Source organism: Pelodiscus sinensis, chromosome 1, assembly GCF_052426305.1.
Source record: "Pelodiscus sinensis isolate ZL-2025 chromosome 1, ASM5242630v1, whole genome shotgun sequence".
NCBI lineage: Eukaryota > Metazoa > Chordata > Testudines > Trionychidae > Pelodiscus > Pelodiscus sinensis.
Window position 1 is genome coordinate 233,577,119 of NC_143052.1, and position 25,038 is coordinate 233,602,156.

The 25,038-nt window shown below is 42.9% G+C and overlaps 1 protein-coding gene across 23 annotated transcripts in view; it reads right to left on the reverse strand.

The window, feature by feature from the left end:
• The window catches only part of INPP4A (inositol polyphosphate-4-phosphatase type I A), a 208,966-nt gene that overhangs the window by 12,523 nt on the left and 171,405 nt on the right, over positions 1–25,038 (reverse strand). For 15 of the 23 annotated variants that reach the window (XM_075916558.2, XM_075916552.2, XM_075916546.2 and 12 more), the window contains 7 exons: positions 20,562–20,734; positions 16,908–17,031; positions 15,351–15,477; positions 13,346–13,528; positions 12,765–12,862; positions 2,169–2,281; positions 1,383–1,537 (listed from right to left, as the gene is read on the reverse strand). In XM_075916558.2, coding sequence (XP_075772673.1) covers positions 1,383–1,537; positions 2,169–2,281; positions 12,765–12,862; positions 13,346–13,528; positions 15,351–15,477; positions 16,908–17,031; positions 20,562–20,734 — 973 coding nt within the window. Of the gene's footprint in view, positions 1–1,382; positions 1,538–2,168; positions 2,282–9,017; positions 11,425–12,764; positions 12,863–13,345; positions 13,529–15,350; positions 15,478–16,907; positions 17,032–20,561; positions 20,735–25,038 lie in introns of those variants that run through there. The other 8 variants (XM_075916568.2, XM_075916553.2, XM_075916582.2 and 5 more) reach the window with 3 other exon arrangements.

Consider the following 25,038-nt stretch of genomic DNA (forward strand, 5'->3'; position numbering starts at 1 on the left):
AGATCAATTTTCTTCTATGTTATCCTTATACTAATGATCATTAATACCATAGAAAAGATCCAACTTAGCTACTAGAGGGTGATTAGATCCAAATACCTTGGATGACAGTCAGACTTTGAATCTTGAGGGGGGAGGCTTTTTTTGCCTTTTATGCACTATTGGGTACAGAATTTCTACCATATATTAGTTTGTAACATTTTTACTACTTTTCTACTACTGTGTCAAGATACCTCAACTTCTAACATAAAGGGATAATGCACAGGCTTCATATATAGAATGAATAAGTCTACTATCACAAAATCATTAAACTAAGTGAGGGAGAGAAAGATTACAATCAATCAAATCTAGGCATGAAATCGTTCAAAAAACAAAAATTTACCAAAGTAAGAGGTTGTGGCTGCTATCACATGAAGTATTTTCGTGTAGGCTATTGAAGATTAAGAAAGGGTCAAATAGCAAAAACATACAGAAAGGATAAGAGAATTGAACACTTTAGAGAATTTGGTGAGAAGACACACAGTACAGTACATTCAGTAAGAGTGAATGTCAAAAACAGGACTTAACAGCATTGTTGAACTACATTAATAATGACTAAAACTGGATTTCTTATCCTTTCTTTTGGTATGTGAAATACAGATTTTTTTCAGCAGTGCTTGAAACAAGGCATTGAACAACAGTAAACAGATTTTTTTAAAAGTATTTAACTCTGCAAACACGTCTGCTGCTTCAGAATACGGAACATTGTTAAACTGATATGACAACAGAACACTGACAGGTTTTGATGGGGTTTGGTTGCTGCATCATGAAACACTCATAATGACAATTTGCCCAGCGAGCAAACTGTTTCTCTGCTAAGGAGGAAGCATAGCAAACCAGTGCAACCTGCAGATGTGTATCCTTCACAGAAAAAAAGAACAGAATGGCCATCTCTGAGAAAATTGTCTGATCAAAAACTGAATTAAAAAGGCAGCACCATAATGGCAGGTGAGAGTCTATCACAATCATTGTGACTTTGAAGTGGGTTTGAAACTTCTATACTCAACTCCTAGCTCAGCACTGACCATCTGCTTGGAAGTTCTCTCTTACGTGTTTCTCTGAACACTTTCAATACATTGTGGAAATCTAAGGTGAAAAACTGTTTCTTTTCCTTAAAAAAGCACCTTGTGCAAAATTGACAATAATTAATTTTCTTTTGCACAGATCAAGAAATTTAAGATTGAGAGAGAGAGAGAAGGTCTGATAGCTGGATATAGCCTGGGGGCGTTATTTTACTTTGCTATTTGATGGAACTGATCCTTTCCCAGAAAGAGACAACCACTCATCTGCAGTTTACATGGATCCTGAATTAGGAATAAGTGACAAGTGAGCAATCCAACTCTTACCTCCTCATGCACTCCAATGCCTGCGTGAAGACCTGAGGAGCCATTCCATGTTCATGCTGCAGGATCAAGCACTGCTCCAGGGTCACTGACATGGCTGTCCTGTCCTTGGCACTTTTACAACTTGTAAATCGAACACCGTTTAATCTGCGGCATATCTAAAAGTGTGACATATAATTAATTATTTCTTCATTGTGGGAAACACTCTAGCTATGAGAACACACTTATTTTCCACTCCCCAACCCCCATATAATACAAATTGCATTTTGCATCAGCCCCTACTTTAGCTCTCCTATGTCAAAAGTCTTCGAATTAGAGGCAGAGTGCACTTCATATTTTAGTTACTGATGTTGTGGGAAAAAAGTTATTTTGGAAAGACATTACACTGAAATGGGAGTAACATTTGTCTTTAAATGTAGACAAAGTTTTCGATGGTGTTTTTATATTTTTAATCTAATGATTTCTGACCTTTACTTTTCAAACTGGTCTCTATTATTCCATGGGCCAGGGAAGAATAGTTTAAGAGTCTGTGGGGAAAGACAGCTTCCAACTCTTCCATCAAAACAACCTTTAATATCTGTCTCAGGAATTTGTTGGATTGAAAAGTGGATGATTTCTTTCTCCATCTTAGAGACTTGAGGCAGAGACCACTTAAAATCTACTTGCAAGAAAACAGGGAAATCTAGATACATAGGTTACAAACATTAACTTGAAGGAAGAAAGGTGAGTATATACTGTAATGTATAAAAAAGATTGTCAGAATATGGTGATAATCAGAATGATAAATACCTCAGCAGCTTGCCAAAGAATATCAACATTCTTATTTTTTCTTGCATGTACATTCTGTCCCAGGAACCTTAACAGTTCAGGCAGGCACGTCTGACTACGAGATCGAGGTAGGCCTACAAAATAAAAACATCTCCTCCTTGTTAGTGGTTAGTAGTTATACAACGGTAATGTCTCAGGGCTGCGCTGAACTCCTATGTGTAGCAGCTAGAACAGCGATGGGTAATCTAGGCTAGTGAGTGGGCCGTATGAGTGGTCCTGCTTCCTCCCAGTGGGCCACAAGGTTGTCGTCACAGAGATGTACTCCTAAGATAGTTTTGCTAGAATTTGTGGGGGTGTGCCGATTGAACCGTAGTAGTGCTTTGATGGGATGCAGAGGGTGTGCACGGATCTAACAGGCAATATTAAGTGCAATCAGCATGCACCTCACTTTCTATGCCTTTGCTTTATGTGTGTGTCACTTCAGTAATATTGGCAGGAAAAAACCTACATGGACAGAACCCAGCAGAATCTGGCAACCCTGCACAGGAGCAATGGTAAACAAAATGTCTTCTGGGCTACACATACAACCCTGATGGGCTGCAGGTTGCTCAATGCTGAGCTGGAACCTCTGGCATGTTCTCTTCAATTCATCAGAGCTTTGCAACTCTGACTGCTTAGCGCTACTAGCAACCCAAATTGAAGCTTCATTTAAAGCTCAACTAAACTGCATAAACTATAGTCACAGGATATCAGTCTCTGGGAACTCAAAGTCTGACTGCAAAGTAATCGCATAGGAACACAGGATTGGTTTCCTGTTCTATAGGTTGGGTGTCATATTTCCCTCCTCAAGAGGCGACAGCAAATTGCACTGGTCCCTGCAAGAACTCTGGAAATCACATTTTACTTTCTGCTCTCCCTTCAGTGTCCAACATCACAGCACCCACAAACCTTCAGATTCCTGGTTCGAAAGATTAGCTGGTCAGAGAAGCCATTACTGAGTGATGTAAGGCTCTCTCCTGGTAGGGTTCTGCATGCTGCTCATTGTTTATTAGGACTGAACTCAGATTAATTAAGGTCTTTGATTAGACTCCTACTGAAGGAAACTGACAGCCCTGCAAAATGCTATGGAAATTTCAATGGTCACCTCTCTTAATCCAAATGTTATACATCATTTAGCACACACATATCAAAGCCCTGGATACAGCAATTATTACATAGTAACCACATTGTACACATCCTAAAACTGCAACTAGATAAATGAGGTGACACATACTGCTAAGAGAATTATTATCTGACAAAATAAACAGGCTATGAACCATGTGGTACAGTTTTTGGGCCATGTCTCTTCTCTCAGCAAGGCACTAGCAAGCAGTGAGAATAGTTACTGCTAATGGTCTGCCCTGCTGGCTCCCTACACAGATAGACTGCCTGTTCTGGGGAAGGTTTACAGGCTGCCGCTCCAAATGTTTCTCAAGAGGACAAAGTGGAGAAGCACTCTTCAAAACCTTCTCCAACCACGAGTAATTCATGTCCTGGCAATCCTGTGCTGCTTGGATCCTGCAAGTCTAGAGGGCCCAGGGTCCTGTTGGAAGTCTCTTCTGGCAGTAGGAGAAATGCAGAGAAGTTGCTCTTGGGAGGTACTGACCCTGACTCACTCTCCTGAGTATCCATTTAAGTGATCTTGTGTCTCTCAGAGCACTTCTTACCTTGAACAAAGGAACAGCCATTTCACTTGTACTTATGTAGTTGCTGATAGCAATCATATGCTTTGCAGTACACGCCTGCTGGGGAAACTGTTAGAGACTCTCCTTGCCCTGCCAGAGCTGGGCACGGGCTCACGGAGAACAGTGCCTGTTTCATCTGGTAACCCTCCTCAAGTACTGCCACTATGTGCTCAGAATAGAAGCAGGAAGATAACTGCCCTCGCTTCCTTCCCTCCCACAAGCATACATCTGGATCTACTCCAGGTTTTCATAGGATGCCCCCAGAAACTTCTAGGGTATGTCTACACTACCCCGCTAGTTCGAACTAGCGGGGTAATGTATGCATACCGCACTTGCTAATGAAGCCCGGGATTTGAATTTCCCGGGCTTCATTAGCATAAGCGGGGAGCCGCCATTTTTAAATCCCCGCTGCTTCGAACCCCGTGTAGCGCGGCTACACGGGGCTCGAACTAGGTAGTTCGGACTAGGGTCCTATTCCGAACTACCGTTACTCCTCGTGAAACGGTAGTTCGGAATAGGTACCCTAGTCCGAACTACCTAGTTCGAGCCCCGTGTAGCCGCGCTACACGGGGTTCGAAGCAGCGGGGATTTAAAAATGGCGGCTCCCCGCTTATGCTAATGAAGCCCGGGAAATTCAAATCCTGGGCTTCATTAGCAAGTGCGGTATGCATACATTACCCCGCTAGTTCGAACTAGCGGGGTAGTGTAGACATACCCCTATTGAGGCACCTGGAATGTCCCAATTTTTCACATCATTAAACAGAGAATCTGGTAAATACCAAATCACAAAACAATTGTGGATGTATTATGAAGCCAAATAGAACGTTTTCCTGGTAAACACGAAGTAAACAATCTAGTGGCAGGAAACTCAGTGTGATGAATGGTATGTGGAGTGAAGAGAAAAGTCAAATGGGTATAGAAACGATCAAAACTGTTCTTTTGCTCAAAGTGCCTATTAGTGACATTGCTACAATGTTTTAAGATACAATTACACAAAACACGAAGTTACTGAAGGAAACTGTTTAGTGTAGGAAATATGTACTCTTTGGTGTTGAGGAGGAAGCTGAAAATAGAAGCACCAGACTAAAGATGTTAAATTTAGATTAATCAACTAATCGAACCGTCGACACAATTTGCATCAACTATTTAATTAGTCGACAAGGGCACTTCTGCCTTTGAAATGTAGCAAGAGCCCCTGTCAGGAGCAGGTGGCAAGCAGGGGACTCAGGCAGTTCCCTGTTGGCCCTGCGTTCCCTGCTTTTGAAATGTACAAGAGCCCCCTTTGCTTGAGCTTCCCGCTCGCCCTCTGCTCCCACGGCACTTCCACCTTAGAAACGTAGCAAGAGCCAGGCTCTTGCTACATTTCAAAGGTGGAAGCAGCGCCAGTTCCCCACTGCGCTCCTGCCCCCCGATGGTGTTGGGGGGAGCCACCTTTTAAGCCAGTGCTCCCCTGCACTGGCTCCCGCTCCCCACCTTGCTGCCTCTCTCTGACAGAGGCAGCAAGGGTGAGCAAGCATTTGCTTATCAGATAGTCAACTAGCAAACTAGTCACTTACATCCCTACACTAGAACTCATTTTTAAAAATGAGATGTACTTTTGTCATTGGAATGATTATTTCAGTACCATAAAGACACCATCACAAGAGGTGTCCCAGGTTTTTCATTCTGAAAATATCATAGTTCCTAACAGGCCAACACAAGACACAAACAGGAGATGTGGGAGAGGAGGACACTGACAGTAGGGGAGGGACAATAAAAAAAGATGGAGCTGCAGTGAGAGTCAGAAAGAAACTAAGGAAGACCAGAAGAAGACCGGTGGACAAGATGACAGGACATGTTCTATTCTTTCTAACTTAGTTGATCTCTCACAGGGTGAAGAAAACAGACTGTGGGAAAAGGAATTCTCAGGAAAGAAAGAGCTTCAAAGTGACTGCAAAGTAGTGCCAACTGACTTCTATCTTATTTTGGGGTCCCATGCAAATATGCTTACATGCCAGTCACACATGAAAAAGAAAAATGAGCAAGAAGTCTGCCCTAATACAGAGTGGGGATTTGACTTGAAGCCTCTAAAACCTGCCTTAGCAACATGCTCTTCACTTTTTGGAGCTACCTCACAGGCTACAAATGCTATAATTTCACAGGAGTTGAAAAGGAAAGGCAAGAGGAAAGGTGTGGTCCAGGGTGTGCAGTGTTTCCTTTAAGGTGCACGCCTGCATGGGCACACCAAGAATTTGAGACCCGCCCACCTCCTCAGCAGAGCCAGGCAGTGGCTGCTCAACTGTTCTGGGGCAGGGCCATATGGCAGGCAACTGCCCTGCTCCAGGAGCAGGTGCACAGCCATCATGTGGCCCTGACCCTAGCTTCAGCCCTTCCCCAGGGCTGGAGCTGTGGGCTGTGTGGCATGTGGCTGTTTCTTCGGCAGCCCTGGCCAGGATCAGAGCTGGAGCCACATCACAGGTGGCTGCTCCTCCAGTGGCCCAGTCTGGAGCCAGAGCCACGTTGTAGGCAGCTAGTGGCTGCTCCTCTGGCGGCCGTGGCTAGGGTCAGAGATAGAGCCAGAGCTGCATCGCAGACGGCTGCTCCTCTGGTGGTCCCGGCTGGGGCTGGAGCCAGAGCTGTGTTGCAGGAAGCTAGCAGCTGCTCCAGGAACTGCATGGAGGCACTGCTAGGGGAGGTGCCACAAACAAAAGGCATGAGCGCCACCCCTCTGAGGAGTCTGAGGCAAAAGACGTGGTGCAGACATGTATTTTAAACAACCTCACAGTTACAGTAAGTAGCCATTTCTTTTAATTTATGCCAAAGGAAAATACTTGATTCCCTCTTTATCTTGCACAAAAGAAAGACTTGGGAGAGTTTGTTTACAGTGTGACCATGATACGCTGAATTGCAATTAAATGAAACATTTGTCTAAACAGAGTTAATTTATGCCCCTGAAGATTTGTGCTTTGCTGACTTGTGCTTCAAAACTGTCCTTTGGGAAAAGACATGAATCGAAAAAGTGGCTGTCACCACATCATCCTGTGTTTTGTTGGATTTTGTGTGCTTTGACAGAATTCTCTTTTGCTTTCTGGGCCTCGCCAAAAACTACCTCATGTTTGGCAAGGTGGCTTGCTGTCTTTTCTGAATGTAAAACGAACTGCAAACTGGCCTCTCCTGGTTGGTCTCTGGAATCCCAGACAGCATTAAGGCTTCAAAATCTGTATTTCAGGGATGGGGAAGCCAAAGCATAGACTTCAATAGCTTATTGAGTAAATGCAAAAGGGTCCCTTCTCACGAACACCTCTTGCTGGCCGGGCATGTCTGCACCTTCTCTGCCCAACTGTTCTCTGGGAGCGGAAGTGTCCCAGGAGGCTTTCTGGTCAGTTGCCTGGGACCAGGCTTCTTACCCTGTTGTGGCTGCTGCAAGTTGTGGGGGCAGACCCAGAACCACCCTCTCCTCTGGGTTCCAGCCCAGGGACCCCGTAAGTAGCAGTTGCCTGCTGCGTCTCAATGGAGTCTGTGGCCTTCTCATTCCCTGAGCCATTTTCCCGGGAAGCTGCTCTATTCAGCCCTTTCCCTCAGACTTTGTGGTCAAGTTCTCCCTGGACCCTGTCCAGAGTTCTGCAAGGCGTTGCTGCTAGTCTTCAGCAGCTGGACCTGATCTCTGAGGGTATGTCTACACTACAGCGCTAATTCGAACTAACTTAGTTCGAATTAGTTAATTCGAACTAAGCTAATTCGAACTAGTGCATCTAGACTAAAAAATTTGTTCAAATTAGCGTTTTGCTAATTCGAACTAGCATGTCCACACTGAGTGGACCCTGAACTGAGGTTAAGGATGGCCGGAAGCAGTGCCGGCAGGGCATCAGATTAGGACTTAAGAGTGTGGAGCTGCTGCCTCTGGCTAGCCAAGGGCTGTGCTTAAAGGGACCCGACCCCCACCCCGGACAGACAGTTCTCAGGGGTTCCCCGCTTGCAAAGCAGTCCTGGCTTAGAGTGCCCTGAGTGCCCACACTCGGCACATCACAGCACTTGGCCATCACCCTGGCTGCACTTGCCGCAGGTTGCCATCTGGGGGGGGGGGTATGTCAATCGGGGGACTGCAAGAGAGCTTCCACCCCGAGGAGCCCGCAGAGCTACCCCAGTCCTCCCCATCGGGGGCTCGTACCCCATTCCTCCCTCGCCTCTTTCCACTTACCCCTCCCTAGCCCCCCTTCCTGATGTACAAAATAAAGGACACGTGTGTTCAAAAATAGAAACTCTCTTTATTGAACAAAACTCGGGGAGACTGGGAAAAGGAGGTGGGAGAGGGGAAGAGAGAGGGTGGGAGAGAGGAGGGCAACTACAATATCAGGGGTTTGGAACAGGTCCCATATGAAGAGAGGCTAAAGAGACTGGGACTTCTCAGCTTAGAAAAGAGGAGACTGAGGGGGGATATGATAGAGGTCTATAAAAGCATGAGTGGTGTGGAGAGGGGGCATAAAGAAAAGTTCTTCATTAGTTCCCATAATAGAAGGACTAGAGGACACCAAATGAAATGAATGGGTAGCAGGCTTCAAACTAATAACAGAAAGTTCTTCTTCACAAAGCAAATAGTCAACCTGTGGAACTCCTTGCTGCAGGAGGCTGTGAAGGCTAGAACTAGAACAGAGTTTAAAGAGAAGTGAGATAAAGTCATGGAGGTTGGGTCCATGGAGTGGTATTAGCCAGGGGGTAGAAATGGTGTCCCTGACCTCTGTTTGTGGAAGGCTGGAGAGGGATGGCACAAGACAAATGGCTTGGTCATTGTCTTCGGTCCATCCCCTCCAGGGTCCCTAGTGTTGGCCACTGTCAGCAGACAGGCTACTGGGCTAGATGGACCTTTGGTCTGACCCAGTACGGCCATTCTAAGCTCAGGGCTCAGGGTCGGGGGTCTCAGTGGACCACCTTGATTTTCATGCAAACCTGCTCCTGGGTGGCCAGGCTGGCAGCTATTCTGCCCTACACGGCCACTTTCCTGTGCCTAGTGCGGAGGTCGTGGATGAGGTCCACGATGTCCGCACTAGACCAGGCAGGCGCCCGCCTCTTGCGGACCTGGGCAGGCTCCCGGGAGCCGCCAGCCTGGTCCCGGGAAGAGGGGGAGGGCTGGGGGGCATCGGGTGGGTGGCTCGAGCCATGCCAGGTGCAGGGTCTGCTGGCTGGGTGCTGGCAGGCTTGCACCTGGCACGGGCACTGTAGCCAGACTGTGCCCCTTTAAGGGCTCCGGGGCCAGGAGGGGAGCAGACGAGTTTCCCTGGTGGTGCCCAGAGTGGCTACCAGGGCAAGCTGGGGAGGGCTAGCCTCCCACTAGTGCGAATTAAGTGGCTACACAGCCCTTAATTCGAACTAGCTAATTCGAACTAGGCGTTAGTCCTCGTAGAATGAGGTTTACCTAGTTCGAATTAAGCGCTCCGTTAGTTCGAATTAAGTTCGAACTAGCGGAGCACTAGTGCAGCGCCTATCAAAGTTAATTCGAACTAACGTCTGTTAGTTCGAATTAACTTTGTAGTGCAGACATACCCTGACTCAGTCTGAAGTCCAGCTCTAGGAGCTGTCCAAAGTGCTGCTGTTCTTTCAGTCAGCCCTTAGGTTTGCCTGGATCAAGCTCCAGCAAGGAGCTGTCAGGCCCTGCCCCAGAAGCTTCTTTTATATTGGCTTGCTGGACCCTGATTGGCTACCGGGGAAGCAGCCACTCTAGTCTACTTAGAGGACCTCTTTTTAGCTCTTCTCCCTGGGGCAGGGTGCAGCAAGGCCTCCAGCAGCAGCAGGGTGTCAGGCCTAGTCCATCCCATCAAGGTGAGGTTTCCTAATTTTCCAAAAGATTCAGGTGATCTCAGAGACCTTTTCATATTCAGGGTTGTTCGTATTTTATATGCTATTAATTTTGCTCTCCCTTATCAGTTACTTCTGTTCGTTTCATTCTTTTTATAGATAAGCAGTCAGCTTTGACCAACTGATACCTTAGTTTGCTCTGCCAATCTCTCAGAATCTACTCTGATATTCTAATATAATTTCCTCACAGAAAGCAGTTATTACCTCAGTTCTTTTGTTGCAAAGTAGTTTCAGAATTAATCTCCATTTGAGAATTTCACTTCCTTCTATTTGCCATTTACACCATCAGAATGCCTTGACCTAGGCTGGCATATTTATTTCACCAGCACTGGCAAGCAGAGTTGACACCAGTGAATATTAACAATGCTGCAGTTTTTGGACACACTGGAGCACCAAGTTATTCATAAACTAATTGACCATGACATAACCAAGATGCTACGCTACAAGTTGGAGATGGTTTATAATACTTAGTCTGGTCATAAACGTAGGGGATTGGATTTAAGATGATCTCTTGAGATCCCTTCCAAACCTACAATTCTTTGATCCCAAGTAGAGGCCACAACCAACATGCTGAAAATTTAGTGTGGCGCAAGTATCTTAACTAGTGTAATGTCCTTGGGCAGTTTGAAACACTTTAAAGCCTTGTAAGTGTTTAGGCCAGGGGTGGAGAACCTTTTTTTGAGTAAGGGGCTGCTGATCCCCAGAAAAATCAGTCAAGCCCAGGTTAGTAGATTTTGTGTGCTCCAGCCCCATGGGGGGAAATGGGGCTGGAACACCAGCGCAGGCTCACCAATGCTGAGGGGGAACCCTGAGCCTCAGGGGCCAGATCCAGGCAAGCCTTAGTTTCCCCGCTCCTGGTTTAAGCCTAAAATGCTTTATAATTTTAAAGGTTAAGCTGCTGTAAGGATGTAAAGATTGCCCTTTGTTCCGTTGCCAAAGTGAAGAGCCATCCACTGTAATGGTGATGATTCCCCCTTGGCAAGGGAGTGAAGAAGAGCAAGCTCCTATCCTCTGCTGCTTGTGGGAACTGTAATGTGTTGTACTTGTAGATATATTTATTTTTTTCAGCATCTACCCATAAGTGTAGGCTGTTTAACCTTCTTAACACAATTTTGTAGCAATATAAAATCTAAAAAAACACTTGATAACTGAACCTGACCATGCAATAATATCCATCTGAGTCATCACACTGCATGTATCATATCCTTCAGGTCTCCTCTTTGACTTGTTCCCCCAACGTCAGTGGAAAAAATGGGCTTCGTGGCGTGCTCAGATGGAAAAGCAGACGCATTTTTTTCGGCATCCCTGTAAATCTCATTTTATGAGGAAGAAGGGATGTTCCAAAAAAGGGTTTTTTTCCCCCGCCATTTGGCCCAGTGTAGACAGGCCAAATGTCGGAAAATCCTCTTCCAAAAAAAGAATCAGAAAAAGATATGCAAATTGCAGTTCACAATTTGTGTATCTTTTTCTGATAGAACTGTGTAGTTTAGACATAGCCTACTAGCACTACTTTGGATCTAATAAGACTCTGAAAAGACAAACTGGTGTTGCAAAGAGTGGATATGTTTCCTCTGTCAGGGATCCTGTACCACTCTCACTATTGCATTTTGGTGCGTCTCCGAACCTCCTGACCAACATCACTTGTCTCTTGTCTGCCTTGAGTGTGTCAGCTAGCCTTCAGTTAGCCCCTGGTTCAGAGATCATCCACTCCCCCCCATACCAGCCTGAAAAGAGAAGAAAGTGATGTGGAGCTATGTATTGTTGTCATACTAAATATATCAAAGCCCTGTGTTCTCACTAGCCTTCCAGTGACCTGATCGTCAATGTTCCAGTTCAGATGAACAAACGGGCTGTTAGGGGGACCACTTATTGAGAGTTCTTGGAGCAAATGAGCACTTACCCAAAGTTACTGTGTGGGATCTGTAAGGGTATGTCTACACTGCCACCCTAGTTCGAACTAGGGTGGCTAATGTAGGCATTCGAAGTTGCAAATGAAGCCCGGGATTTAAATATCCCGGGCTTCATTTGCATCTTGCCGGGCGCCTCCATTTTTAAATCCCTGTTAGTGCGGATTCCGTGCCCGCGGCTACACGCGGCACGGAGTAGGTAGTTCGAATTAGGCTCTCTCATGTGTAACGGTAGTTCGAATTAGAGAGCCTAATTTAAATAGGGCTTCATTTGCAACTTCAAATGCTTACATTAGCCACCCTAGTTCGAACTAGGGTGGCAGTGTAGACATACCCTAAGAAAGAAGCAGATGGCAGCAAAATCTTGTGATCACTAGTTATAACAGCTTCTTGTGGATTTATAGGAATCAGCAACAGTATCCATAGTGTTGTGTTGCAGCGCAGCACAGGTCTTTAAGAAAAACAGCTTATTGTTCAAACTTTGCAGGTATGTGTGTGTGTCTGGGTGATGTCTTGTTACCTTTTCTGTAACTGGTGGCATGATACAGTACATAGGCAGTTGGGGTCAGTGGGCGAAATTTCTGACTTAACTGCTCTTTTTATTCTTCGCGATTGGGAAAGGTCTGTTTTAGTATTCTTCCTTCCGTAACATTAAAACAATACATAATATGTGCTAGTATCTGGTGGATGCCATGGTGGCACACATCTGAACAAGCACACATGTCTTTAATAATGGTGCAGAAGACAAAACTCACTCCGCTCATGGATGGCAAATCTTAGAGGGAACACTGAGGGTGTGATGTCTCGATCTGACAACAGACCATCATGCATGTGGGGAATACTACCATAGCAGCAGGCAGAGTTTCTGCCATGGTACCAGCTGTGAAAACACTCACTTTTCTAATTTCCCACACAGTATGCATACATTTTATAAACAAACATACCATTCAGAAAAGGCTAAAAGTTCAGAGTGAGCCTCAAAGCATTTTAAAACAACTCTATTTAACTCTGCAATTGCAACACGTAGCTTCATCACTGCTTTGGTGCCATTGATACTGGTGTATTTTCAATGTAGAAACAATTAATTTGATAAAAGCTAGTCAGCTATTTAAATGAAAAATACTAGGTCTATCTGCTATAAGTTACAGAGTACTTACAATCATCAGGCAAAACTTCCTTGAACTGTTCAAAATAGGAATTCAACCGAACTAAACTCTCCATGTTAATTATTTCTTGTAGTGAGGTATCTCCAAACCTTTCAAGATAAGAAAAGGGCACAACATTAGCCCAGATACACCTTTACTCCTTTTCTTTTCTGACACTTAAGATTAAGATTGTGACTTACAGATTCAACTTGTGAAATTCCTGAAAGTCAAACCTCTTCTCAGACAGTGAGGACTGCACTATAAAAAGCTGAAGAGATTTATTCCAGGAATAAAATTATATGTAGGTGCATACAAACCCACTCAGACTATGGCAGTCAATATATAAAACTTGGTACCTTGATTTTTCAATATTAAAATCCCATTTATTTGGAAATTTAAATTTAATTTGGTTTGGGAATATACCATCTCAAACTTTTGCTAAGAACTTTTGTCCTGTTGCCTTGTCAAAGATAGGAAAAGACATGTGACTAAGAAACAAGCTTTTATTTACCTAGCATTTGTTTTCTTTTAGGACAATAATGCAAGGTATTCCACCATTGCAGAAATGTATTTCCAGCAGGGTAAAAGATTACCTAACATCAGTTAAGCTTGAATTTTTGTGACTGGATATGTACTTCTCTGCTAGTGTTTGCTGCTCATTGATTCCCACGTTGAAGAGAACAGGCTGAACTCTCAGTAACATGCCGCTCTGAATCTCTCGGGGCAATGAATCAAACAAGGCGCTTGGCAAAGGAATCCTCACATTAAATCCATCACTTCAAACAAACAAATGGAAAATATTACAACAGAGAAACTTGCTTACTGATCTGTATTCTTAAAAATGTGACATTTCTTTTTGCAAAGAATAATAGCTGAACATGCTGCAAATTACTGAGAGGGTATCAAAGACATACTAGTGCTTTTAAGCTCCGAATTGGTCAGAAAAAAAAAGCAGTTTAAAAAACTGCAGCACTCAGCTTATGTCCTGATGCATGTTCCAATAGTTTCTTCTTATCTGTCAAAAACTAGTTTTCATTTAATTTAGTACTGCAGAGCGCACACAGCTCCAGTAGAACAAACTGGATTTTAGTGCACCTCACACACCATCAACAGTTTCCCTCAACATAAAACTAACAAAACAAAAATACAGGGTTTTAGAAATTATGCTTCAAATCTCTGTAGTCTAACTGAAAGTGAAAAGACATGCACATGTCAAGATCCGATGATCCCATTATCTTGTTTTGCCCTTGTACTAGTTTATAATCACATAGTTCTTGTATTTCTCTTCTCTTATTTAAAATTACATCAGTTATTACAATCACAACTAAAATGTAAGGAAACCTATTTAGTTCAGCCCTGACCCTGCCCTTCCCTTTCAGGCCCACTCCCAATACCAGCTCCCTGTGGGCAGTTATCTGCATTTATGGCAAGTCCTGTTGATTTCAATGGAACTTTGTATTGGTGCAAAGGTCGGCTTGTTTTGTACCAGGCGCAGGAATGTGGCCTGACTAAATATCAGGTTGAACTGTCTGATTTAAATAAACCTAAAAAACAACAAATGGTCTGGAAGCACTTTATAGACTAACAAAACATGTAGATGGTATCATGAGCTTTCATGCGCACATCCCACTTCTTCAGATGACTGGAGTTTTGAGTTTAGAATGTACAGGCCCAAAATAAATAGGGGAGAAGGGAAAGAGGGGGAAGGAAAAAAAAAGGAGATGGGAAACAAGGAGCAGAAGGTATGAAAATATTAGAGGGAAAAACAAGTAGGCAGAGCTGGTAGTCTATAAGCACCTAAAGATTAGATAGTTAAAAAGTACTAAAGATTGGATAGTTGAAAGGGATAGTCTTTAGGTGCTTATAGACTACCAGTTCTGCCTACTTGTTTTTCCCTCTGATATTTTCATACCTTCTGCTCCTTGTTTCCCATCCCCTTCTTTTTTTTCCCCTTCCCCCCCTTTCCCTTCTCCCCTATTTATTTTGGGTCTGCACATTCTAAACTCAAAACTCCAGTCATCTGAAGAAGTGGGATATGCCCAAGAAAGCTCATGATACCATCTACATGTTTTGTTAGTCTATAAAGTGCTACCAGACCATTTGTTGTTTTTTAAGTTTATCCTGTACAGACTAACTTGGCTACCCCCTGAAGCTGTCCAATTTAGTGTATTGTTTTGGTGGTGTAAAAGCTTTGCTATTTTCACCAGAATAACACTGTAACAAATCCTAGTGTATAATGAAAAATAGCCTTTTGTTAACTCAAATAGACTTTTTAGTATTTGACTTTTTTTTTACACCGAGACTTCAAAAATGCTTGAAACCCTTGTGATTATGAAAAGCCAGGACAAATTAATATTTTCACATGAAAACAAGTTTGTCATCTTTTTGGCTTCATCTTGTTATGCACTTTCCAGTTTAGCTGTCTGTGAAATAAGTAATAGTAAAAATTAATCAAGATCAGCTCCATAGTCATTCTGTTTGAAATGTTGGGATTATAAAATATATAAAGAAACTGGCTGTTTTCCACTTGAGGTTCAAGTATATTTTTAGCTCCCTTCAAGTCTCACTGTCCCCTCTCCTCCATTTTTTTTTTTTTACCGATTTCCTGTAATGACTGGCAGCATGTCAGCAGATGCATTTGATGTGGCCTGAGTTACTTTAAAGGTAACATTCCTCAAATCCATTATTCCTAAATTCATGTCCTCCAGCATTGCCAGTTCTTCACCTAAATCAAGGAGCAGAAAAGTAGATTTCAGTAATTACTTTCCATGAATTACCAATTTACTCTTATCCAGTCTCAAGATATGTGCTTGATATGATCAGGGTTCACCAGCATTATGAAGAAATTGTGTGGGGTGAAGAAATTAGGAGATCTTTATCCCTCACCTGGATCTACATGGGTAGCCCCTACCTCCATGCTAAAAACCTTTGATATTAACGAGCCTCCCACAAGCACAAAAATTAGTAAGCACTGATCTGATTGCAGGACTGGGATATTACCTGGCTTTATGAGTCTTGGTAAAGATGGAAAACACATCCATGATTACAACCATGAAGTATACTTTATGTTCTTTTTCCAGGGATAAATAATGGTAATAAATGCTTCAGAAGCTGGTCGTATCCATAATCATGATATTCTGTCAATTTGTCATCAGCTAAAAATATATTAATTTCATACTACATTGTAGTATGAGTGGATACTGGATTTATTCGGAGTGTCATACATCTTACAGTCTCTCTTTCTATTACGTAATTAAGGTGATTCATGAAAGTGCAGATTATATTTTTTCAAATAGTACCTCTTAACTTGGTTGACGTTTAATTTCATTTCTTTTCAGAAAAGAACAAGTATGACAAAGTAACCATAGACTGTTTATGAAATGTTGACAATTTAAATAAAAGAAATATAAAGCTTCTCTTTCAGCAGTTGACTAAATATTTAACCAATAACTTTGTTTTATGGTTCAGTTCAAAATTCCGTTTTGTAGCTGAACTGCATGTTACTGTATACACGCAACCAGAAGCTGAATTTTTTTTGGTAAAACATCACACTGGCAAGAGTGGGGGTCAGCTTACGATTGGCTCATTGTGCTTCACATTTTCTTCTAGTGGGGAGAAGACTGGCAAACTCCAATTCCCAGGCATGAAGCCTGTCAACTCCCAGTCACTGCCGTTCGGCATTCCAGGTCAACAGGAGTGGTGGGAAGTGGAGGCCAGCAAGTCCCTTCACCACGCTGCTTTGCGTGGCTCCCATTGGCTGGCAACAACAGCCAATGGGAGCCGTAGGAAGCAGCGCAGGCTGAGGGACATGCTGGCTGCAGACACAGAGCCTCTCAGCTCCCACTGTAGAGAACAGCAGCCAATGGAATCTGAAAGGCTCTACGCCCACAGCCAGCACATCTCTCAGCCCGCACTGAGGTGCTGGGACTGGAAGTTTGTACACTGCCAATATAAAATCAGCTTATAAACGAGTCATGGACTTTTAAAAAAATTTTTGTCCTGTAAGCTGGGGGGGTCAGCTTATGAACGAACAGGCTTATGTTTAAGTATATACGGTATTTCAAATCTTGCATACTCATTCTGCAACTGTGGTCTATATTAAGCTGAACTTGTCAATTCATAAAGAGTGTTATGCCCCATGTAGAGTGACTTTACCATATGTGCTCAAAAGGCTTTCAAACTGCGCCAGCAGACCAATGGTGTACAGTTGTCTCAGGAATCCATCTTCATGTAGGCAGTTCCTCAGCTTGATAATGAAACCGCAAATAAGAGCTGTAAGCTACAGAAGAGAATACAAAGTAAAGTAACTCCAGATAATATGTGTCTCTAACCTAAAATGAAAGCATCATAGTATCTCTATGAGATGCTGTAACAGCTGTCAAACGGATATTTGTTTTCTTTATAAGTGAGGCACCTGCCTCACTGTTAAAAATAGGGATGTTAAAAATTGTTTAATTTAGTAATCATGTAACCGCAACAATTCTTAGTGGTTACATGATTATTTGATACCCCCCCCGTGAGCAGGACCAGCAGGAAGTGCACTCCCGACTCCACTTCTGGGGAGCTGCGGCATGGCAGGTGAGAGTTGGTCCACAAGGATGGGATGCCAGAGCAGCCTCTGTCTGCAGGGAGCTCAAGCCCCTCACAGACAGGGGCTGCTGCCACCCCACACTGCTGCCTCTGATACAGAGGCAGCAACAAAAGGTGGCAGGCGGGAGCTGGGTTTTAAACCAACTCCCCGCAGGGACCGGCTCCTGCCTGCCATCCTGCATTGCTGCTCCTATATCAGAAGCAGCAGTGCGGAATGGCAGATGGCTCCCTGTGTGCTCTTCATTTAAAACTCAGACTGGCGGGCTGGGACAAAGCCAACCTGCCAGTCTGAGTATTAAATGTCAAGCATGTGGGGGAGAGGAAGGTTGTTGCGGTTAACTGGAACTGTTAACTGATAAGCAATAGCTTATCTCTTAAAAGGTTATCCTGCTAGCCATTAACATCCCTAGTTCAAGAGAAATCTTAATAAAAATGGGTAATATTTTATTTGGTTTACTGGAATATTGACATCATCCTGCAAACGCTCCAAAGATGGGATTCCTGTTGACTTCAGGTCTATTAGTTTTCGTCACATCACTAGCTGCATTAGAATCTAAGATATATTAAATCATCTCCAAGATTTCCTTGGAAAACAATTTCAGTTAAGGAGTAAGAAATGCAATTAGTTTGAAGTGTAAAATTTACATTTAATATTAACAACAATTATTCCACTGACATTTTAAAAAAAGTTTAAAGGCAACAATGTCTGTTTTTCCCTATAGTGCTGTGAACCACAGAACGCCTGCTGACTTCAGTGAAGCACCTGGTGCTGAGTACCTCTCAGGATCAGGCCCTAATACAGTAAAACTCCAATAGTCCGGCATCCAATAGTCCGGCATCAAAATGGCAAGAGCCTAGTGAGTGAGCTTCGGCAAAAAAAGAGTCACAAGGTAACAGCAGCAGCAGCTGAACTGAGCAAAAAGGGTAAAAAAGGCTTAAAAAAACTAAAACATTACAGTATACAGTATACAGTATGTACAATAAAAAGGGTTAAGAACACTTTATATACAGTATATAATGTATACAGTATATATATAACCTGCTTATAGTACCTTCTGATAGTCCGGCATATTTGATAATCCGGCACCACCTAAATCCCATAGGTTCCGGATTATCGGAAGTCTACTGTACTGTCATGGAATCTTAACTACATGTTTGCAATAACACTGTCATTTCCAAGGCAACTGACTGATACCACTAACACAGGATTATGATTTCATTGCAGAATTAAGCCAAAGGAAGTAAATTAAGAAATTTATTAGGGGAAATTTTTTTATTCAAAACAAAGATCTTGTTAAAATCTTGTAGTTTACAGAAATTTCCCATCTTATGAATTGCTTTTTATATAAAATAGTCTCTGAATTTGTCCCTATCTGGGATCATTTTGCCTGAAAGAAGATGATGAAAGGCTGTTTGAACTATTTAAACTAGGTAATGGTTTCTGTAAAATTAAACTTGATGATATGAGGTTATTAGACAAAGCATAAACAGAACACAAAGATTTAAAATTTGAAGCAATGTCTGTAAAGAGACTGTGAGTGTGTTTTGTTCTATGTGTGGTGGGTTACTAGATAGAACCTCCAATTTAGCTTATGTCAAACAGCACTGATGTGTTTAAGCAAAGTGTGTGTGGCTATGATAGGGCACAGAAGGATCTACTTGCCTACTCACCAATAGCAGGTTGTCAGATTTCCCTGGTGAATAGGAGGACTGTAAATATAAATCACTTAACATTTAAGCTTTAATTTAAAATGTTATGGCTCCCAACTGTAGCAGATGTGAACCGATACTTGAACTTCTGAACCTGAGACCTCGAGAAATACCTACCTGAGTCAGCAGGGAGACTGCTCCAGTACCTGTGCTGCTGCTCCTGCTAAGAGCTGTTCTAAGCTGCAAAACTGAGTGAAAACTGACTGCCATCTAGTTTTCATTTCCACTATTCAAAACCCCAAGGGCAGCAGTAAAACTAACAATAATCATGTCTGTTTCACTCTGCTGTTGCTTGGGAATGCCAGAAGAAACAGCAGAGACAGGCTCTGGAGCTATTCGCAGAGGGAGGAGATCCTGGACAGTGGAAGCTTGAGGAGCAGGGCAGAAGGCACAGAGTAGTCAGAAGACTGCGGGCAAGTCTACACTACAGCACTCCACTGGTGCAGCTGCACAGCTGTACCAAATCTGGTGAAGAGACACTATTCTGACAAGGAGCGCTCTCCAATCGGCATAATTACTTCACCTAGATGAAAAGCAGAAGCTATGTCAGTGGGAGAAGCTCTCCTGCTGACACAGCACTGATGTACACAATGTTTAGGTTGATCGAACCTTTGTCGATCGGGGGATTCTTTTTCACACCCCTGAGTGATGCAAGTTAGATCAAATTAAGCACTAGTAGAGACCAGATCTATCAGGTGGGAGAAGAGAGTGTGAAAGCTTCTTCTGTCTTTCAGCAGACAGACACGTGTGAAGCTATTCAAATTTTTCAGACATCTACTAGTCAGAGTCAGACATAAAAGTCTGAGCCCCCAAGCAGGTTCCAGGGACAACACTTGAGTAGAAATCTCAGCACCCCCACCTTTCCAAGCAGCTGTTGTTGGGAGCCAGACTTCTCTCCAGGGTACCCTAAAGCCACATCTACTCTGCAGTCAGAGGTGTGAATACAGCTCAGAGGCACATACCCACTCTTGCTTACTTTAGCTATCTCACTAAAACTAGCAATGACATGACCGCATGCACAAGGCACCCAAGAGGGTTTATAATAGCCCATGCAGACATGTCTTCTCTGCTATCTTTAGCTGTGTCAGTTTTGCACTCGATGCAGGCAACAATCTATTGTAGATCAGGAAGAAATTTTTTGCTGATCATGTTTTTTTCTCCTTCCACCCATTCTGCTTGTTTGTTTTTTTACATAAAATGCTTATATACTGCAGTATGACTAATTGAAGTGTTTTGCCTAAATTTGCATAATTTTAAATGAATATGCAGGACAGAGATGGCAGACAATTCATTTTAGTGGCAGATACATACATGCAGTACGATTTTTCCTACGGCTCTATCTGAACAACACTGTACATAAGAGGGGAGGCTGCATTTGATTTCTACACTGCTGTTAAGACAGGAAGCATACAAGATCATTACCAGTTCTAACCACTTTAATCTCTCAAAGTCTTTAATCAAATAATCACAACTCTAACTGTAATCATATCACCCGACTTCCTTGCTTACGGTTTGGCAGAAGACAACATCTCTCCGATACTGAAGGCTCAGGCAAAGAGCTATTGTAGGAGCGCTATCTTGCATTAACAAAAAGACCATGGCTTTCTTTGCCTTGTCACTCATCATGGCTACACAGTCAGTGAGTGTTGTCAGCAAGGGGTAAAGAGCCTCACTCCATTCACCTGGTCAAAAAAATAAATTAAAAAGGCATTTTAAATACTTGCATTCTGAAAATGAAAAAATGGTAAAAGCCATTGTCCTAAGACACTTTCTGACTCAATTTAAAGAACACTATTGACAATAGGTATTTAGCATAATCTAACAGCAGTCTATTGTTCCTGGCTAGCCCATTTATTTCCAGTGCTATTCACTATCATATGATAATGTGCTTAAGAGATATTATTACAAAACAATGATAAAGGCTGTTTTACTGTGTAACCTGGGGTGGCGGATATTTCTGAGCATATATTAGCTGCTATATTTGCCTACAGAGAGCAGGAAGCAGAATAACTGATTTGTAAAGCACTATGAAAGGGGCTATAGGAAGAAAAGAAGCCATTCTATAACCGATATACAGTATAGCTAATTGCTACTAAATTTCTTCTGACCCTTGGTGTAAAAAAGGCTTCTCCTACATCTTGTTCTATCATTCTACAGTACTTACATAGCTCTTCCCATCCCAGCACCTGAGAGTCTTCAATGTATTAGTCTCATAGTCATAACACCCCATGAGGTCCTATTATCCTCATTTTACAGCAAGACTTTGTGATTTCTCCAAGACCATCAAGGAAGTCAACAACAGAGCAGGGGACTGATCCCAAGTTTCCAGATCCCCAGGCTAGTAGCCTAACCATTGCACCACACATCCTCTCTAAGATTCATTTACCACAAAAAGCCCCAGTAGTTTCAATTTTCCATTATTCTACTCCTTCCTCCCCCTCCCATCTTAACCATCCTCCGATTTTTTAAGCCCACTTTCATCATTCTGAAAAAAAAAAAAGAAAAAAAAAAGTAAAATCAGACATTGTGTCAAAACTTTTTCCATAACAGAAGACAGGGTAGAAAGGTGTCCTGCTTTTGGTCTTTTTTTAAAATAGAAATTTAAAAAGGGAAAGCTGCTATTTAAAATCAGATTTATTTTTAACATGCAGAACAGCCCAGAAATGGAAGTTGTACCACCACAGGACTAGCTGGCCGCACCATACAAGGTGATGTACAGATCATAATCATGCAAAAAAAGATCACTTCAGGCCTCTGACAGGAAGCTGTTCAGGACTTCAATTGACATCTATGGTTAAGAGCCAACACAAATACAAGTTTCCCTGATAACCATCCAAAGAGGGAAGTTATGGAAACTTGCTAACAAAAACATCATAAATGACAAGTCCAGCAGCACTGTGCTTTAAAGCCTCATCCTATGGAGTAGACAGACAGATAATTTAATAAACGGAATGAAAGGAAGTGATTTGGATCTGTTCCACTGGATATAATTGTCTGTCTTTAATAGCAGGAAGGGTCAGAAGAGCTAACTGAAAGAATTAAAGCCTATCTTTTATGCTCTATTATATAGTTTTCCTAAAATAATCAAATGACCTAACATGGAACTATGAACCCTCAGAAAGCAAAATACAGATACTTTAAAGAAAATATTTCTTTAAAAATGGAAAATATCTTCTAGAATGTAACTGCTCTCATACATGGAAATATTTAACTTTTAAGATAATCCTGGGCAAGTTAAAAATCAAAAGTATTGTTTTTGTCAACAAATCACTTAAAAACATGGATATCTGTTTTAATCAAACAGTAAATCAGTAGCATTATAGAAAACAGAATTCCTAAAGATATTTTTTCCAAGGTGACAACATAAATTCTCATGGATCTGTGAGAGTGCACTAACCTTTCCTCTAGTTGTATATTTTAGGGATGTAATAGTATAGTTAATTAACCAATAAAAAAAGCTTATAGGTTAATACTATAGACTACATGCATCTTCCCCCCACTTGCCAGTAAAGTTTTTAAGCAGGCTGGCCAGCAGCCTGACTCAGTCCTGGCTCGTGCCAGGTCCATGACATACCCCCACTGTGACTCTTCATTTAAAGTTTATTAGGAGCCAGGCAGCTAGGCAGTCTGGTTCAGGTCCGGCTTGCACTGGGTCTGGGAGCTCAGGGTCCCCCGGACCAGGGGCTGTTGCCACCCCACACTGCTGCCTCTTTAGCAGAGGCAGCAGCGTGGGGTGGCAGGCGGCCAGTCTGCGAGGGGAACTGGTTTTTAAACTGGCTTCTCTCGCGGATCAGCTCCCGCCTGGCACAACACCAAGGCCTCCTCATAAGTGGGGCCAGGGTGCACTGGCTGTTGGCCCCACTCCGGGGACTATAAAATAGCTGAGTAACTGATAAGAATTCATGAGATTAAAAGATTATTCAATTAACCGGTATTTATCATCGCTAGTATGTTTTATTTATAGTTTGGGACATCTATACTAAAATTCAAATCTTGTTCATGGGACTGAGACTAGAAGCAGGAAGGCCTAGGAATGACCTAACTGGAGGGTCAAATGGATGGATTTTGTTCTGGGACTCAGAGTTTTACTTTTGAGTTTATTTTATCGGAATAAACACAGGCCCCAAGAAGGAGTTTTGTGAAAGGACCAATAGGATGCGCTGAGTCTAAGAAGACCCATGAGCTGCAATGGGGCAGGAGATGCCCAATCTGGTGACTGGCAGATCTACAGTTAGGGACCAGGGTAAATCAAAGTTCCGCTGAAGTCAATAATAGCTTTGAAAGTAAATGGGAGGTATGGACAGGAAAGAGGGGGTGGGGCAATTACACTGATTTACAGCAGCTGAAGAGCTGGTCCAAAAAATTCAAAGTTGCCTTGTGTTTATTTTGTTTATAATACCCCTCCCCTTTTTTAAATAAAAGTTTCTAATTTTATTAAAAAGTTGTTTCAGACTGAATGCCTAATCTGAGAGTCCTCACTCAGGGTATGTCTACACTACCCTCCTAATTCGAACTAGCAGGGTAATGTAGGCATGCTGCACTTGCAAATGAAGCCCGGGATTTGAATTTCCCAGGCTTCATTTGCATAAGCCGGGCGCCACCATTTTTAAATCCCGGCTAGTTCGAACCCCGTGCCGTGCGGCTACACGTGGCACAGAGTAGCTAGTTCGGATTAGGCTTCTTAATCCGAACTAGCTGTACTCCTCGTGGAATGAGGAGTACAGCTAGTTCGGATTAGGAAGCCTAATCTGAACTAGCTACTCCGTGCCACGTGTAGCCGTGCGGCACGGGGTTCGAACTAGCCGGGATTTAAAAATGGCGGCGCCCGGCTTATGCAAATGAAGCCCGGGAAATTCAAATCCCGGGCTTCATTTGCAAGTGCGGCATGCCTACATTACCCCGCTAGTATGAACTAGCGGCGTAGTGTAGACATACCCTCAGAGACAGCACTCATGGAAGTCAATGGCAGTCTTGCCTGGTAAAGGAAGTCAGGATTTGGCTCCGTATGTTTTCTCTATTTTCTTATTGCTATTAAGAAGCCAGGAAGAAGGACTGAATAGGAGAGACCTCCAGGGACATACTGCTTTGCATAGGGAAGAGCCTATGGAACTAATAAGACAAAAAGAATGCAGCTGAGGCAGGAAATCACTGCATAGGGGAGGAAGAGAAAGAGCTATATAGCTGAGAGGTTGTGATGATGGGACATGGAGCACAGAAATTAGATATTCAGGTGACCTATTAAGTCAGATAGGGTATGTCTACACTAGCCCCCTAGTTCGAGCTAGGGAGGCCAATGTAGGCATTAGAAGTTGCAAATGAAGCCCGGGATTTAAATATCCCGGGCTTTATTTGCATCTTCCCATCCGGTTGCCATTTTTAAATCCCCCTAGTCCGAACTAACTGCCCGCGGCTACATCCTTAGTTCAAGTTAACTGTTACACATAGTCATGGAATGACGTGTAACAGTTAACTCGAACTAAGGACTTAGTTCGAGTTAATGTTTGACTGCTGCGTGTAGCCACAGGCAATTGGTTCAGACTAGGGGGATTTAAAAATAAAGCCCGGGATATTTAAATCCCAGGCTTCATTTGCAACTTCGAATGCCTACATTGGCCTCCCTAGTTCGAACTAGGGGGATAGTGTAGACATTCCCATAGTTACTCCGCTTAGGATTACTGTGTACAGACCCTATTGCTTTTGTCTCTGGAAAGTCTACATAATAACGTGCACACACAGCAGTGAGGCCACATGTTGTTGTTTTCTTTTTAAAGTTTATATCTTTCTTTTCTACAGCAATAAAAATAATAATATAGCAATAAAGGTAGGGTCATATATCAAACTACTGAGCACCAGGAGCTGCATTTAATTCTGGCAAGAGCTGTAGGTACTCAGCAGTTCTGAAAAATCAGATTACTCATTCAGGTGCTGTCTTAGGGTACGTCTAGACTACAGTACATGCCTCTGACGACAGAGGCATGTAGATTAG